Source organism: Megachile rotundata, chromosome 7 (assembly GCF_050947335.1).
Source record: "Megachile rotundata isolate GNS110a chromosome 7, iyMegRotu1, whole genome shotgun sequence".
Taxonomy (NCBI): Eukaryota; Metazoa; Arthropoda; class Insecta; order Hymenoptera; family Megachilidae; genus Megachile; species Megachile rotundata.
This window is the reverse complement of record NC_134989.1, coordinates 15,596,214-15,611,088: the sequence shown is the minus strand read 5'-3', so window position 1 is coordinate 15,611,088 and position 14,875 is coordinate 15,596,214. Positions and strand designations below refer to the sequence as shown.

General features: G+C 44.9%; 2 protein-coding genes across 7 annotated transcripts in view; both read left to right on the top strand.

Annotated features, from left to right (window-relative positions):
- Nucleotides 1–2,040: 2,040 nt before the first annotated feature.
- Nucleotides 2,041–5,465, top strand: LOC100880216 (uncharacterized). The gene is made up of 2 exons (XM_003699424.2): nucleotides 2,041–2,936; nucleotides 2,993–5,465. The coding sequence occupies exons 1-2, from the start codon at nucleotides 2,658–2,660 to the stop codon at nucleotides 3,272–3,274; spliced, it is 561 nt and encodes a 186-aa protein (XP_003699472.2). The 5' UTR covers nucleotides 2,041–2,657; the 3' UTR covers nucleotides 3,275–5,465.
- Nucleotides 5,466–12,243: 6,778 nt separating this feature from the next.
- LOC100874799 (uncharacterized) overlaps nucleotides 12,244–14,875 on the top strand; it is a 289,482-nt gene continuing 286,850 nt past the window's right edge. For 4 of the 6 annotated variants that reach the window (XR_013038888.1, XR_013038887.1, XM_076534070.1 and 1 more), the window contains exon 1: nucleotides 12,245–13,326. The gene's annotated coding sequence lies outside the window, so the exon portion shown is untranslated. Of the gene's footprint in view, nucleotides 13,327–14,875 lie in introns of all 6 variants that reach the window. The other 2 variants (XM_076534071.1, XM_076534072.1) reach the window with 1 other exon arrangement.

Below are 14,875 nucleotides of genomic sequence, written 5' to 3'. Positions count from 1 at the left end.
ATTGCGCAGATGCGCACGGGATTAATGTAGGTAAATTGCAAATAAAACATAAATAAACATTATTTATTCTGTACAATGTACACACGACGAAATATTATTTGACGTAGAATTTACACAGAATACGTGTCCTTAGTAATTATGACATTAACGTATCCAGCGAACGCAAGTGGGTTTAAACAGAGTCAGCGCCGGTGGAAGCAAAAAATATCGGTGCACGTAATTGCACGCGTGTCAGCTATTCGTATCGCGAGAAATTTCAAATTTCGATGCAAATAAGAAAATATTTATACGGGGAAAAAGCAAGTTTTGCGGATCTATGCACGACCCTCCTTCGTATTTAAGGGTAGCAAAATATATTTGACCAGCTATTCAACCTCTGTGTATTCAATGGCATATTCAACTTTTTATCGCTGATCACACAGCGATTATACCAAGGGAGAAATTCAATTACATACTACCTGTGCATCGCATTTGGCGCGATACGAATTCCATCCTCTCGTAGCTGCATCTATTTCGCATCAGGTGAAAGCCAATTGTGCAGGCAGAGCCAATCGCGATCCCCTACTCCGCGGCTCGATAGTACCGGGCTAAATTATTATAATGTCGAGCGAACAAAGCATAGCTGTCCGGAAATTCTATGCTAATGAATTACGAAATCGAATCCAACTCCGGCAACATTTGCCACGCCAATACACTTCTCCACCCCCGAACTCTCTATTTCAATTACACCGAAACGATCTCTCCACCCGTTGGTTAACTATATTTATAAAAAGGATTAGATGTTACTTTCATTAACCAATTACTAAATCCTCTAATTAAACACGTTTGCTCTCTAATCACTCTCTAAAATATACAAACTAGTTTGCTGAATTTTCAAATCTTTAAATTCTCTTTAGTTCACCGTATTCACACATTGAACATTAACCCCTTCCCTCAGGGGTACTTGTCAGGTACTTTGACAAGTCTCACTCACAGATGAAATGTAACAAACCTTACTCAAACTTTGAACATTCAACTTGAAATTTAGGTCCAACTATAAATTGCATCGTCAAGGACCCCTCAGTATAAAATACTCATAACATTTTTATTTTCTCTGTTCATTTTAATGTTATGAATAGTTAGTTCTGACTGACACATCTGTTAAATAAATGGCACGAGAAGGGGTTAAAATTCAACGTTAACCCTTTGCGCTCCTATGTCGAGCGTGGCTCGTCACATTTCTCTTGGATCTTATAAATAATTCAAATAAATAGATTGGTTAAATATATATATTTTTATTTATTTACTGTTTATAATAAATGAAAAATTTGTCACATACTTCGCACTGTTGCAATACATTTTACCGAGAACCCCTTGATATATTTTTTGTAAATTAAGTCGGTAGGTAAAAGAAATTGAGGAGTGCAAAAATTTGGTCGAAGAAAACTTGTCATCAAAGCAGTTTTTGAATCGAATTTAAATTTGATCCCGTTAATGCAACGGGGCCCGTATTGAAACCTCGCCGGTATCGGCAACAGGCCGTTCCAATGAAAAAAATGACGTAACGACGAAAGGGTATGAGAAGTATTCGGAGCAACCGTCTGGTTGGAGTTTCCTCGTCGGAACCAAGGACTCCCCGTTTTAATGGAATAAAGAGCGCTTTCCTCCCGCGGGATCTCGCTTGTAAACGATATTATTACGAGGTCGTGTTAAAATATTGCGACGTTCTCGTGCTTGCAAGAGGATGTTTCATTTAGTTCGACGATACGGAAAAAGAAAAAGGGGATGTTTGGGTCTTTCGTCGAACGCAATCTCTCTCGTCAGCGATGGTTGAACCGTGGCGTCTGCGTGCATAAAAAGGGTGGAATGTTGCAACATCGCTGCACGATCGTTTTAACACTATGATGACCGTCATGAATTTACTCTGATTTCGGCGTTTTATTTCCTTCTGATTACGAAATTACAAAGAGCGGGTTTCGCCTGTGTAATTCTGAATTTTCGACTGTTTTTCCATCGCCGCGTAGCAACGGTTCGTTCCGTATTCGCGAGAAGAGTAATCGATTTCAAGCCTCAGTGTCAATCCGTGATTTCCAGCGTCCACTCGAACCTTGCCCTTTCAAGCGATGTCCGCGGGGAACAGGAAACTTACCAAAAAAGTCAAACTAGCGGAGAAGGACAAGCGCATGGCACAGTTGGAGCAAGAGATCGCTCGACTGGAACAGGAAAACGGGAAATTAAAGCGCGACAGTGCCGAATACAAGAATCGACTGGCTTCGTTCGACGGAGCGACGCGTTTCGTTCCCGAGATACCCAAATTCAGTCCCAAATTGCAGACTCCCGCGATCAATCGATTCACGCCTAAACCACGGGAAGATATCGACGGTGCGTCCAGTTCGAAGAAGGTTACGGGCAACGGGATTTTCAAGAGAAAGCTGAAGACGAAAACGATGAAGAACTCGAAGAAGAACGCGAGTAAGTGACAACGGAAGCGTCCTGTTCCTCGCGGATTCGCTCCGCACAAAACTTCCAAAGGACCCTCCATATTCCCGTTCTCGTATCGAACGCCATTTTCGACCGCGGCTGTGTTCAGGCGACGAATGTTAGCCCATCAAACGTCGTAACCATGCGCCACATTTAAGAAAGAAAAATCAAAATTCTGGATACCGAAAGAGCAGGCAATGACAACGAATGGAGAAGTGGTACCATGCTCGGTTAAGCAGGTGATCAAGAAATGCATTCGTGACGTACCGTGTCCTCGACCACCTAAAAGAAAGCAAGATGGTCCGCTGGTCGAGTGCAAGAAAGCCATGAAGATCGTGCCGTGTGAAACAGAGCGGAAGAGGATCTCGAAATGCGTTAAGAAGTTGACCGATATTTGTCCGGGCAACGATCGATCGCCGTCACCCAAAGGATGTGCGAAGTGCGAGGAAAATCGGATCAAGAAATTGGAGTGCGAGGTATACTTCTCAGGTATTTTAGTGCAACTGGTGTACTTGACATGTGTCGTTCGTAGGTGTTCCATCTGCGACGGGAGATAGAACACATGAAGCATGATCGGAAGGAGGTCGAAAAAGCGCTACAAAAGGCCATCCTTCGTGGCGCGTGTGCTCTCGGAGGATACAGACCGCAGGTGCCAGGGTCAGTTGAGAAGCTTCTGAACTGCTGTGACAGCGACGTCTCATCCTCCTCGTCGTACTCTCTCACGTTATGCACGAAACCCCCGCCAGAGATACGTCCGTGCGGTAAACCGTCGAAGAAGAAACAGCTTTGTTGCGAATCGTGTTGCTTCGATTAGATCCAGTGATGGGGAGCGTGCGAGTGACGCGTCGCCCGCAATAATGGGGAGTTAATTTGTAAATTTATGATTGTGAGCTCGTCGGGAAGTTTTCGACCATTTGCCCATCGCTGGATTAAAACGTCGAATTTGCAGTCTCGCGTAGAGGACGGCTCTTGTTGCGACAAAAACTAAAACCGAACAGTAAACATTCAATATTGATTGTAATTAATTACTCGGGGCGGGTTTATGAATATAAATAACCGACGAACGAAACGTCACGATGTCGTTGTCGCGGGCCAGACGGTTTTATCGCCGTTGGTAATAATTTCCTACAGTGTTACGCGTTAATTAATAAACGGGCAAGAGCGACGAGTGGACCTGGCGTCGATTTAATTACACGTAACCGTACGTACACGTGCTAACATACGCACTAACGTGTTCTACTCGCGTAGACTTGTCGCACCACGCACCTCGCCATCAAAATGGCATCGTTAACATCGATAAATATTCTCTGCGACGAGGTTCAACCACTCGAGTCAAAGGAAATGCCTGGCTGCGGAAATCTGCGTACCTCGTTGCACTAAGCAGCGAATATAATTAACGAAATAATAAGGAAACTTTTTCTATTTAAACGGAGGACGTTGGGTCATTATGTTCACGGTATACGGAGGTATTAGAAAATGGTCATTTTTGTTATTCTCAGAAGGGTGTTTGGAAATGAAAAATTTTAGTCTTCGGGTTGAGGGTTTGAAAGATTGAAAGTTTGCAGGTTCACGAATTCGATTTGGTAAAATCCAAAATGAGGTTATGTGTCTACCGCTTATCCAGAGGAAGCGAACGTATCTAGCTTCTATCCCGTAGAAATAAGGAGGATAATAACAAGCGAGTAAAAAGCAGCGACTTGGCTCTCAATTCGTAGCAATTAAAAAAGTAACAGAACGTAAGACGTAACAACCCTTTTAGCCGGTAGAAGGCGTCTTGTCCGGCCGCGCGGTTGTACAGAGAAGACGTTCAGGCTGTGCTTTATCTCAAAGACGACATCGCTCACTAGTCACGGGAAATGGCTCTCGCAATCTTTTCCCTGAATGCCGGTTGCGAGTCCGCTCGACATTCACAGGATATTAAATGAAAACATTGGACCGTCTTCCAGTCGACGGAACTACCTAATATTTGCCAAGAACGATATCGCAAAGGAACCATCAGCAGACACTCGCCTCTTTCTTTCTTGCCCGCTTTTCTCGGCCGGTCAGAGGAGTACCTGTATCCACGAGGGGCCTAACTTATACTTTCGCGTTTAAAACGTGAAAAACCCTACCGAGACGAGAGACAGAAGGAGAAGAGGCAGAGGAAGAAAACGAAGAAGAAGTCGGGAAAGGAGGCAGACGAAATCGTGTAAGAGCGAGATACGCCTTAAAATAATCTTGCCATTTCGCTGGTACACGGTGCATAATGCCACGGACAGAGCCGGTGGTACTCGGCTCGCCGAATAAACCGAGAGATGAGCAGATTTTATCGCTATCAATTTACAATACGACCCTCCACGACCGAGCCGCGACAGGTTTTACTACCTCGTTCTGGTCAACTAACGCAAAACGGATCTTATCGACCGCACCCCGATTGTTTGCTCAAATAGAGAGCCAATTTTATGGTTTATGCCGCTCCCGCGACTGTTATTTCGTTCGACCCATCCAAACGAGTGTTTTCATTTCCCGCGAATTAACCAAAAGGTCTTTCCTGCCCCTGTTTTTTTTTTATTCAGCTTTCGCACGAATCGACGATTGAAAATTTCACGCGTAACAGATTAGTCCGATTTGTCCCACCAGCTAGACCCTACCGTGAAACAATAGCAACGTTCAAACGTATTTTCCACGAAATTTTATAACGGTGTGCGTCCATTCATCCGCGCTTTTTCGGGGGTGTTGAACGCGATCAGAGTCGAACCATGATACGTCGGTCTATCGTTGCATTTACGGATTGAATATCAAAACTCATCATCGATAATCATCGCCGACAAATATAATGGCGCTGCATCGCTGCAGATAAACAACGACCAATTTACTCCGATTCGCCGCCACCAGATATAACGTTTCACCGTTATGTTTTATGTCGCGTCATTAATTTCCAATAATTGTACGAGACGTCCAATCACACGGTTCCACCTACTTTTCTCGCTCCGATTAGAAAAATACAAACGTGTGAAATTTTTTAACGAGTAATTTTAAATGCTTTCTGCGTGGAAGGTTATTGTATCGGTCAAATAACATGTTAATACGCAGGTGCGCCGGTACAACGATAAATTAACAACGATCGACAGGATGATATCGCTAATTGAAGTTTATCGCGACGACCTTATCTATGAGAGCAGCTCGTTTGAAAGCGCGTTTGAATGGCAGCAACAGAAATTGGACGGTACCGCGTTGGAAAGCGCACTAATTCAGATCAAATGCCATGAATTCCAGCCTGCTGTATCAAAGCCAGTCGCGTTAAGGCTTGGCCACGTGTTAACGTGGTATCGCGATAAACGCGCGATAATGACGATTAAAGACGAGAAAACACACAGAGACTGTCTGTGCGAGTAAAACGACCGCGATGGAAATCGGTTTCTCATTAACGATAAAATATTTCGCGACGGCTTTTCAATCTCGTCGCGAAAGATAAAAAAAAAGAAGCGATTGAAACACGGTCTCGTTGAGATACGTATTTCAGGGTATAATAATGTCCAAAGGAAATCACGTGCCGGGATGAATCGAGTTTGTAATAATTCCTGTTTTTCCCTTTCACGATAAAGTTTCACGATCGTCGAGCCGTTCACTTCAAAGCGGAACTCCGTGGAAGAGGATGTTCGAGGGTAAAAAAGAATCTGATCGTCGATGCTGCGACGGAGGAAGAGCGAGGTAAATATCCGTTAATAGTTCATTATTAAAATAAGAGAGGCAGACGAGTGGGTAGCCCGATTGCGGTTAAAAGTATATCCAGTCGAATGGATAATCGAACGTAAACGGATGAAGTACCGAGCGTAATAAGTTCATTGCCTTTCTTTTCCTTTTGTCGCTACTTTGTGTATCTCGGTCAAAAGTTCCGGTTTTATCGACTTCGCAAGAAATTAGTCCCGACAAAACGACGCGAACGTGTGACCACATAACGGGGCACCATTACCGTGCGAAAATGCGTGTGATTCACCCCGTATATAGAAGTGTGAGGTATTAAAAAATGGCCGATTAAAATAGACCGTCGCGACGAGAAAATTTATGCAGATGAAATCACGGCCGTTCAGAATGCGATCTATGCGAAACGAGACAGTTAAGGAGAAATGACAAATTCGTGTTTACGAGGGTATAATGTCTCAGACACGCCTGTTGGATGAACGCCAGCAGCTACAGCTGTATTCGGACATGGTGATTCGATCGTGGTAACATTTAGCTATCCGTTAGACACCGTGAGCGAGTTAATTAAGCATCCGTTCGTTTTTCTCGGGCACGCCAAAAAGTTTGCTTGTCCCGCGAATTTCACGCGATTCCCCAAAGCTGGCACGGACGGTTGAATCGTGACGGTTAAAGAAGGAATTAGAACGTTGCCAATAAAACGAACGGATTTAAAATGGCGCGAGTATCGGGCGATTTCATTTTCTCGGGTGATAGAGATCGAAACGGTCGATCCGCGAAAATAGCGGCGTGACGGCAGCCTGGAGGAATGCGAAGCGGTAGCGAAACAGCTGAATTACAGGTAAAATACGCGCCGGTTAAAGGGGACTTTTGTCGTTCGTACGTTGAGCACTTTTAAATTTAAACGATAATCGTTTCTTTCGTATGCACGGATATTCCACCTGTCGCGGACTTTATTGTCATCCAGCTCGTATTTTCCTCGCGCGAGCAATACGAATTGTCGCGTTCGCGCACGACCAGCGGTAGATTATCCTCGACGGTGCAGCAATTCTTGCGGCCTGACACGGTGTAATATTTCAACGCCGTCTTGACAATATTTTTCACCGTTCCGAGCACCGTGGTGGGTATATCACGAGAGTAGGAAATATCAACGGATGACTGTAACCTTATGTGCCGTTCTGACATGATTGCTGGAAGATCGCGATAGCGTCACGCCGTGACACGTTGAACTTCAGCGTTAACCTATGTTAACTTCGTTCCTGGAAAAATCATGATCGTGACCGTTATCATACGAGGCGTTGCTCGACGTGTCTAATGTTGTTGGATACTCGTAACCACGACTCCATTTATCAACGCTCAATCCGTGAAAGCGATAAAGGTATCCACTTACGATGACGAACGACGCTCCGAAAAGACTGTCATTCCGGATAGGATTCAATTATGCTGCTTCTAATTCGATCAAACTTTTATTCCCTTTGTTCACAAATTTTTTTCTATACATTCAGACGGAATTATTAAATCGAATAAGTACACGAAATCATCACTCTGTCAGTCGTTAAGTTTGGACATGAAAAATGTAGCACAGGGGTAGGAATTTTAAAGAGGCCAAGCACGTAGAAGAAGTACGCATGAGGCGTAAGGAACAGTACCTGGCAAGATGTAGTCGTCGCGTGCGTTCCTGATTGTGCGACACGCAGGGGATCCTTCTTTCAGGTTTCTCGAAAAGAAAAAAAAAAGGAACGACGACCCTTGCAAGAACGGAAAAGCCATCAGCGCTGATAAATAAAATGTTAGCGCTGCACCCGTCGCACCGACTGTCTGCTCTGGCGCGTATTCTTATTAAACGCGCTTGTATACGTATATACATGTACACTTGAACCCCCTGCTTTTCGCCTGGGGTGCGTCAGGGGGTGTGTGGACGATGTGGCTCGGTGAAGCACACGTATACCCACACGTGTACACTGATCCAGCCACCCTGAATCTCTCTCCTGCCGTTACCACCATCTCTGCTACCGGTGAAACGCGTACACTCCAACCAAACAAAGGCGACCTGTGCCACCCCTTACCCCTTTCCACCCTCGTCCGCCAGCTTTGAACCTCTCTTACGCAATACTCCGACTTATGTCTACCTATACTGGGATTGATCGAGCTTACACGACCCCGTAAACGCATAACCCTCTCGAGTGCCAAGGAAATTAGTGAACGTTATTCGACTTTCTGGAAACTCGAGTCATTTTCCGAGCACTGTACTCTTATATTTTCTATTACGACATTCGAATTTTATAGTATTGGTTTTGCGTTGGACTTCGAAATTTCCGTGTTGTATGTGTGTCGACATTGCATTGTCACGACTGACACAGTTCGAGAAAACACTCTTTCTGCGAAAGCTCGCCGCGATTCGTTTGACAATCTCCGTCCAGACCGCCGTTTTTACGGTACAAAGAAATGATTTTTGAAAGAACCTATGCAAAAAGGGTGTCGGCGACTGGAGAAGCATCACAATAACGAAATCGTGTTGTTGTTGCGGAGGCGTCGACATTTCCAGGCGACATCTTTTTCAGGCGACGTCGCCGAGGGAAAGTACGGAGGTTTTTTCATCTTTGCCAAGAAAGAATCGCGTCGACGTTCCGACGCATCGTTTGCACCTTCAATAATGCGATGAGTGCGCTCGCACAGCGATGCCAATGGCCAGGCAGTCGCCTGTAGTCCCGCTACATTTTCTTCTTCCGCGTCATTATACCGAGACGAGACAAAGACCTTCGTCGACGGATTTTCTTTTAAACGTCACCCTCAAACAACCTGGTCGTTTACTGGGGCACAGTGAACCACCATCCATAATTATTGTCCCGTATTCAAGCTGCGCGTAATATCGTGCAAATTCGCCCGAGTTTATGGCCACGAAATGGTAACTATCGTCATTAATGACAGGCTGCGAATGTATACCGGTATTCGTTTCGACCTCACCCTCCTCCGCAACGGTGCCTTAAAGTACCAAGAAATCGTGACACGGCGGAACGGAGTTTATTATATGGGACGTGGGATGAAGTGGCACATAATTTTTACGAAACAGAAACTCGACTCGATCTCGGTGATTGAACCGTTTCTCCCGGTTTTTTTTTTGCGCGCGTGTAATTGCAACCCCTAATGCTTCGGCCTCGTTAACTAAGCTTTCCGTTCCAGTAAAAATTTCAACACATTAGCAGATTTCTTAATTTCTGAATGCATACGTCTCTTCGAAGTAATTATTATATTCTTGCGTTTCTATGTCTTCCTTAATTCGAGTGCTAATGAATCCGAGTAGATATGCATATTTTATTCAAAGCGAGCATTCGGGGTTAACAGAACAATTGCAGTTCTGCGAGTCCACGGACACCGTGTTTCCTTCAGAACCCGACACGGCCAAAGCAACGGGATGACAACTGGACAATCCCCGTAACGAAACTCGTTTAAACGTGCCGTGACTCGATGCAGGAACCCATGAATGTATTCACGCTCGCAAGCCACGCATCGAGAGGACGCAGAATGCTTGATACGGGAACGATGAAAAATCGAAGAATCGTGTGCGCGTTTTAGCCGACAGCGAACGAAGCGAATCGCGACGGAAAAAAAAGGATCGAGGAAGGACTCTTTTGTGAACGGTCTCATGTACGCGACGTTTCTTCTCGCGTCCGTCGCGCATCGAACTTTAATTGATTCGCACTATAGCGCGTTAACGAGCTTCGTTTGATTTACACGCTGGTCGCGGAGGATCGCGAGAGCGTTTTCAATTTTGTATCCGTTTCTTGCTAGCCAAGTGTCACTTGAACCGAGGGTTTTTCTACCGCGAAGCGAGGAAAACAAGCGGCAGGATACGTTCTACCGGTCGTAAACACGCGCGAATTATCGTGAGACGGGGAAAAAGATGGCGACGGCAATGTAACGCCAGCTTTCTCGCTGTTTATGTTTGGCGCGGTGCATCGCTCGGTGAAAAACGTCGGTAACATAAAGTGGCGTCGTTTGTTCGTTAGTCTCGAAAAGAAAAAAAGAGTTTTTCAATTAAATACTTTCTCCGGTCCGCTTATCGTTGCATCGAGACGTTAACGTCGTGTTTCGCCGATGACGAAGGAGAATTTCTGTCGGTGGATGGCTTCGGGCGAACAAGATCCGTTTAACATCGGGGGTGTGGATCGATCGAAAATCGATCGCGTAGGCGCGAAACAAGATCAAAGCGAAAAGAGAAAAAATGTAAACGGCACAGCTGATCGTGTACAATGTTGCGTACTCCGACAGAAAGAGAAAGATAAAAGACGCGAAACAATGGCCGGTAAGGAGGGTACGGCGGGGTCGCAGAAAGCAGAATAAAAGTGCCAGATATAATGTGATGTATGGGACCGATTTGAATCCGGCGTTTAAGAACCTCCAGCCATAATTCATTCGATCTCGATCGTTTTCTTTTTGGTTTCGTCGTCCGTCTCTTCTTTCTACTTCTGTTGGCCTCTCCTTCTTCGGCTGGTTCGTGTAGTACGCCTCAAGGGCACGTTCGATACTCGACATATACTTAGGTACATCCGAGCTACTCTGATACTACCTGGTGCATCGTATTATATATACGCGTATCACGAATCGTGGATGCCTTAAAGTTCTCGTTCGCACTGCGTTTTCATTGATGGAGATATATGGAACCGCCTCCCACGCGAAACGGCTATCTTTGTATCCATATTTTTGAGGTTGTAAATCATTTACGGAATCAGGACTGAGGGGTAAATTCAATTTAACCTTCCGAGCAAAAGAACATCACTGATATTCACGAATATCATGTAACGACACGACACTAAAAATGCATTACTTTTTGCGTGTAAGATGTCCAAACGCGAGGGTTAATATAAATATTAATATTACGACCAACGTTACGAGAAATTGCTCCAATTTTAAATGACACGCAAATTCATTAGGGATTCGAAGAGGCAAGCAATAAGAAGACGCGCGTTTGAAGATGCGTTACACGCTTGGTGACGCTCAAGCCTCGTATCGCACACGTATCCGCTTTTATGCAGGAACGTACATACGTGTAAGAACGTGTGTCGAGTTGTCTGGGTCGGGGCACATAAGAGACGAAGAGCCGTCGACGCTGAGATTCCGAGGGTAGACATGTCAGGGTCCCGAAATAAGGTAATTAATATTAATGCAGATGTGCGTTGATGAACCGTGATATTCGAATGGATCCGTATCTGTTACATCGGCGTAAATTAAAAATTCTTTCGGTACAAATTAATGTCGATGTTCTTACGGAACGTTTGGCACATCCTTGGAAATGTCCGAACGCGTGTTAAAATTACATATTCATTAAACTGCGTCTTATTTTTTACTCTTTTTACGCGGTTCATTCGAAGTGTTCTTTCGATAATGAGGAAAATTCTACACCTGCCCTATTCCGAGTCCATTTTCCTTCATTTTTCTCTTATCGATTTTCGTGTAAGTTTACTGGTTCTGTAGACCTTTTGATGAATAAGTCTGAGGTACAGAAATAAAATGTTCTTAGGGCAATACAAGGGATGCTCTGTTAATTCTGGACCATTGATACGAAGATAGATAATTTTAAAATGTGCTATGCAAAGGTCGAGACACGTTTGCGCGTGGAAATACTCTCGGGTTAAAATTCAATACCCCGTTAAGCAATCACAGTTTCTTAATAAGCGAGAAAAGTTACAACCACGATACGGAGGGAACACGAGAAAGCTCGTGGCGATTCCAACGATCCGAGGCGTTGGTAATCAAGCTAATAATAAACGAGCGAAAAAGAACGAAAATCTCTCCTTCTGTTTATAGGAATATCGCGGTGTCCAAGGACAGTGTCCGGCTTACACGTATGTGCCTACCGATTCTCGGTACATACGGTGTTTGCGTTAACCGGAGTAGGGATTGACTCCTCGATAGTGTGGCACAGGGGATTTCGAGTTCGAGAGAAAGAGAAAAAGGACGAGACACTCGGAGAAAGGGAGAGGATTCCCGGAGAAAGAAGGAGAGAGAAATAACGAGAAAGGGAGACATGGGGTCCCGTCGTTTCTGCAGAAGAAAACGAGGAGTCGCGCGGGAGCGGGTGGGGGGGCGTCGGAACGGGAACCGCGCGGGCAGTGCACGCGCAGCCGCCGGGACGCGCGCATCCCGTGTGCATTCGCGCTCTTCCAAACGCCGCAGGAGGAGCCCGCGAAATCTCGATTAACGCCCGGCACTGTGCAACGTGCCTCGCGACAGTGATCACGACACCATATACACGTACGGATCGTTTCTCTATCTTTAATTCGATCGTTCGAAACGCGACGTCGCGAAAATGACTTCGAAAACGGGCGACCGTAGCGACACGAAGTTATCAGCGACGAAGCACGAGACCGGCCGATTCTTCACGAAGTCCGCGCATTCGCGCTGAGCGCGGTAATCGTAATCGGATAATCGTGACGGTGTTATCGTTCTGTCGAAGAATCCTACGGGGCTTTCGACACGGGACGATTTCTCGGAAACGGACCGGACTGTCCCGAAGGATCTCGTGTTGTATTCAGTGCGCGAAGACAAAAAAGAAACGAACGAAGCGCCGGCCGGCAGTTTCGCATTCTTTCGAAGGACGTTCAGTGTGTCGTTTGACGTCGGGGCATTCGGTTGTTGGACGGGATCGTTTCGCGTAAAACGATATCGAAGTCACCGACGCGTCGTAAAAGCCGGTTTTACCACGTGGTATCCGTCTCGTGCACTCCGCGAGTTTAACGTTATTTCGGTCGCGTTTAAATTGTTCCGAGTGAATAACACGCGAGTGTCAACGACATCGAAATATCGCGTCGCGGCGAAAACTGTCGTTCGCGTTAACAGAGACGTGTCGCGGTAAAAAGAATATTTCGTGGAATTCGGGGAAGTAACGAGAGTGGAACCGGTTGTATCGTGGGATCGGTGCGGCTGAAGGGTCCCGCGAGAAAGAAGAGAGCTAATTCGACGGAGTAATTAACGAACGAACGCCTCGAGTCGACGGCGATTCGGTGTTCGTTCTATTTCGCGCGGCTATGACGCGGAAGAGGGCGCAACAGGAATTTCACGATTGTGTATGAAATGTGACAAAGTGCAATCGGAAACAGAAACGGTGTCGCTCCGCTTTTTGGACGACCATGGGGCAACTTACAGTGACGTTTCTTCGCCACGAGTGACTGCGTTTCTCATCCGCCACTGGTGAGTTTTAAATCCATTTATTATTACTAGTTGTACTTTTAAACATACTGAGGTTTATACTTGACTCTATCACTTTTTTATTTAATATAAAAGCAAATATTGCAATCGGTTTTGTTAAAATTAAAATTAAAAATAAATTGTACTAAAATGGTGAACTCATTGGTACACCTAATATGTAAAATATAATTTTCAATGTGGACCATTGATACAAAAATTTTCATACTTGTATCTTTCACGTTTGTCTATTGTCTTATCTACTTTTCTTCTATATTTTGATTGGCCAACTTGGTTCACCCAAAACATAGATCATTTCTTTCTAAATGTATTATAAAGAGTTTGTAGAATTTGAGACGAAAATATATTTGTACATTGGCTGAAAATATATTTGTGTAATGGCACGCAGGTAGAGGCTTAAAATACTCCATTTGCTCCAGATGAGTAGATCGCGAGTTTATTATAAAAAATTTGTTGAATTAGAGACGAAAATATATTTGTACATTGGCTGAAAATATATTTGTATAATGGCACGCAGGCTTAAAATACTCCATTTGCTCCAGATGAGTAGATCGCAAGTGTATTATAAAAAATTTGTTGAATTAGAGACGAAAGTATATTTGGTCGCTAATTTGGTACATTGACTTAATGGCACGCAGGTAGAGGATTAAAATACTCCATTTGCTCCAGAAGAGTAGATCGCAAGTGTGTACCCTCAATCATTCTCTGTTCTTCTTTAACATTCCCGCCCGCCGATCGGTCGTTGTTTTTTCTTCTGAGAAGGGAGTCGGCGAGTAGCGAGAATTAACCTCGAGAGCACAAGGGATTTCGAATCAGTAGCTATTTCCGCTATTGCCGTGGTTGCGCGTGTTCCCTTTGTGTCCCCTCTTGTCGTTCCCTCCTCCTTCCATATCTCGAACGTGATTTTTACATCGAGATACATCGGGAACAATACCAGAGGGGCGGCATTTAATATCCAACCGTGTAATTATTGAACGATAGAGACTAATAGAGCGAACCGTACTCACGGTGGGAGCCGCAAAGAAATGAAAAAAAGACAATCACAAAAGAAACGCACGAGGGAAATCCGTTCTAGAAAGAAGTCGAGATGGTGCGATGAACTTGTCACGATCTCCGAGTCTTGGATTCCGACGCACTTGGATACAACGTACACTTCCCTTACCTTTGACTTTCAATCCCTTACCTTTGACAACTCCGAAACTTTTTATCTTTTTCAATTTAAAAATGTACCCGCTCTCTCCCTAACAAAGCCTACCATATTTACCGACATACTACTTCTTCATCGTCTGTCACCTCGGTGCTTCGCGAATTCCGCGTCGAAAGCAAATAAAAGAATATCTGCAAACGAAGAAACTTTTCGCGTGTGGGAGCTCCGATGGAAAGAAGTACAAAACGAAACACGGAGACGAATAGCTTGTTCTCTGGTTGCTTGCTCGCCTCCTTTCGTTCGGCCTGTCGGGAGATAAGTGCACGAGAGAGACGAGAGGGCAAGAAAAACAGAATTACCAGTTCGCACGTTTCTGCCTAGACGCGG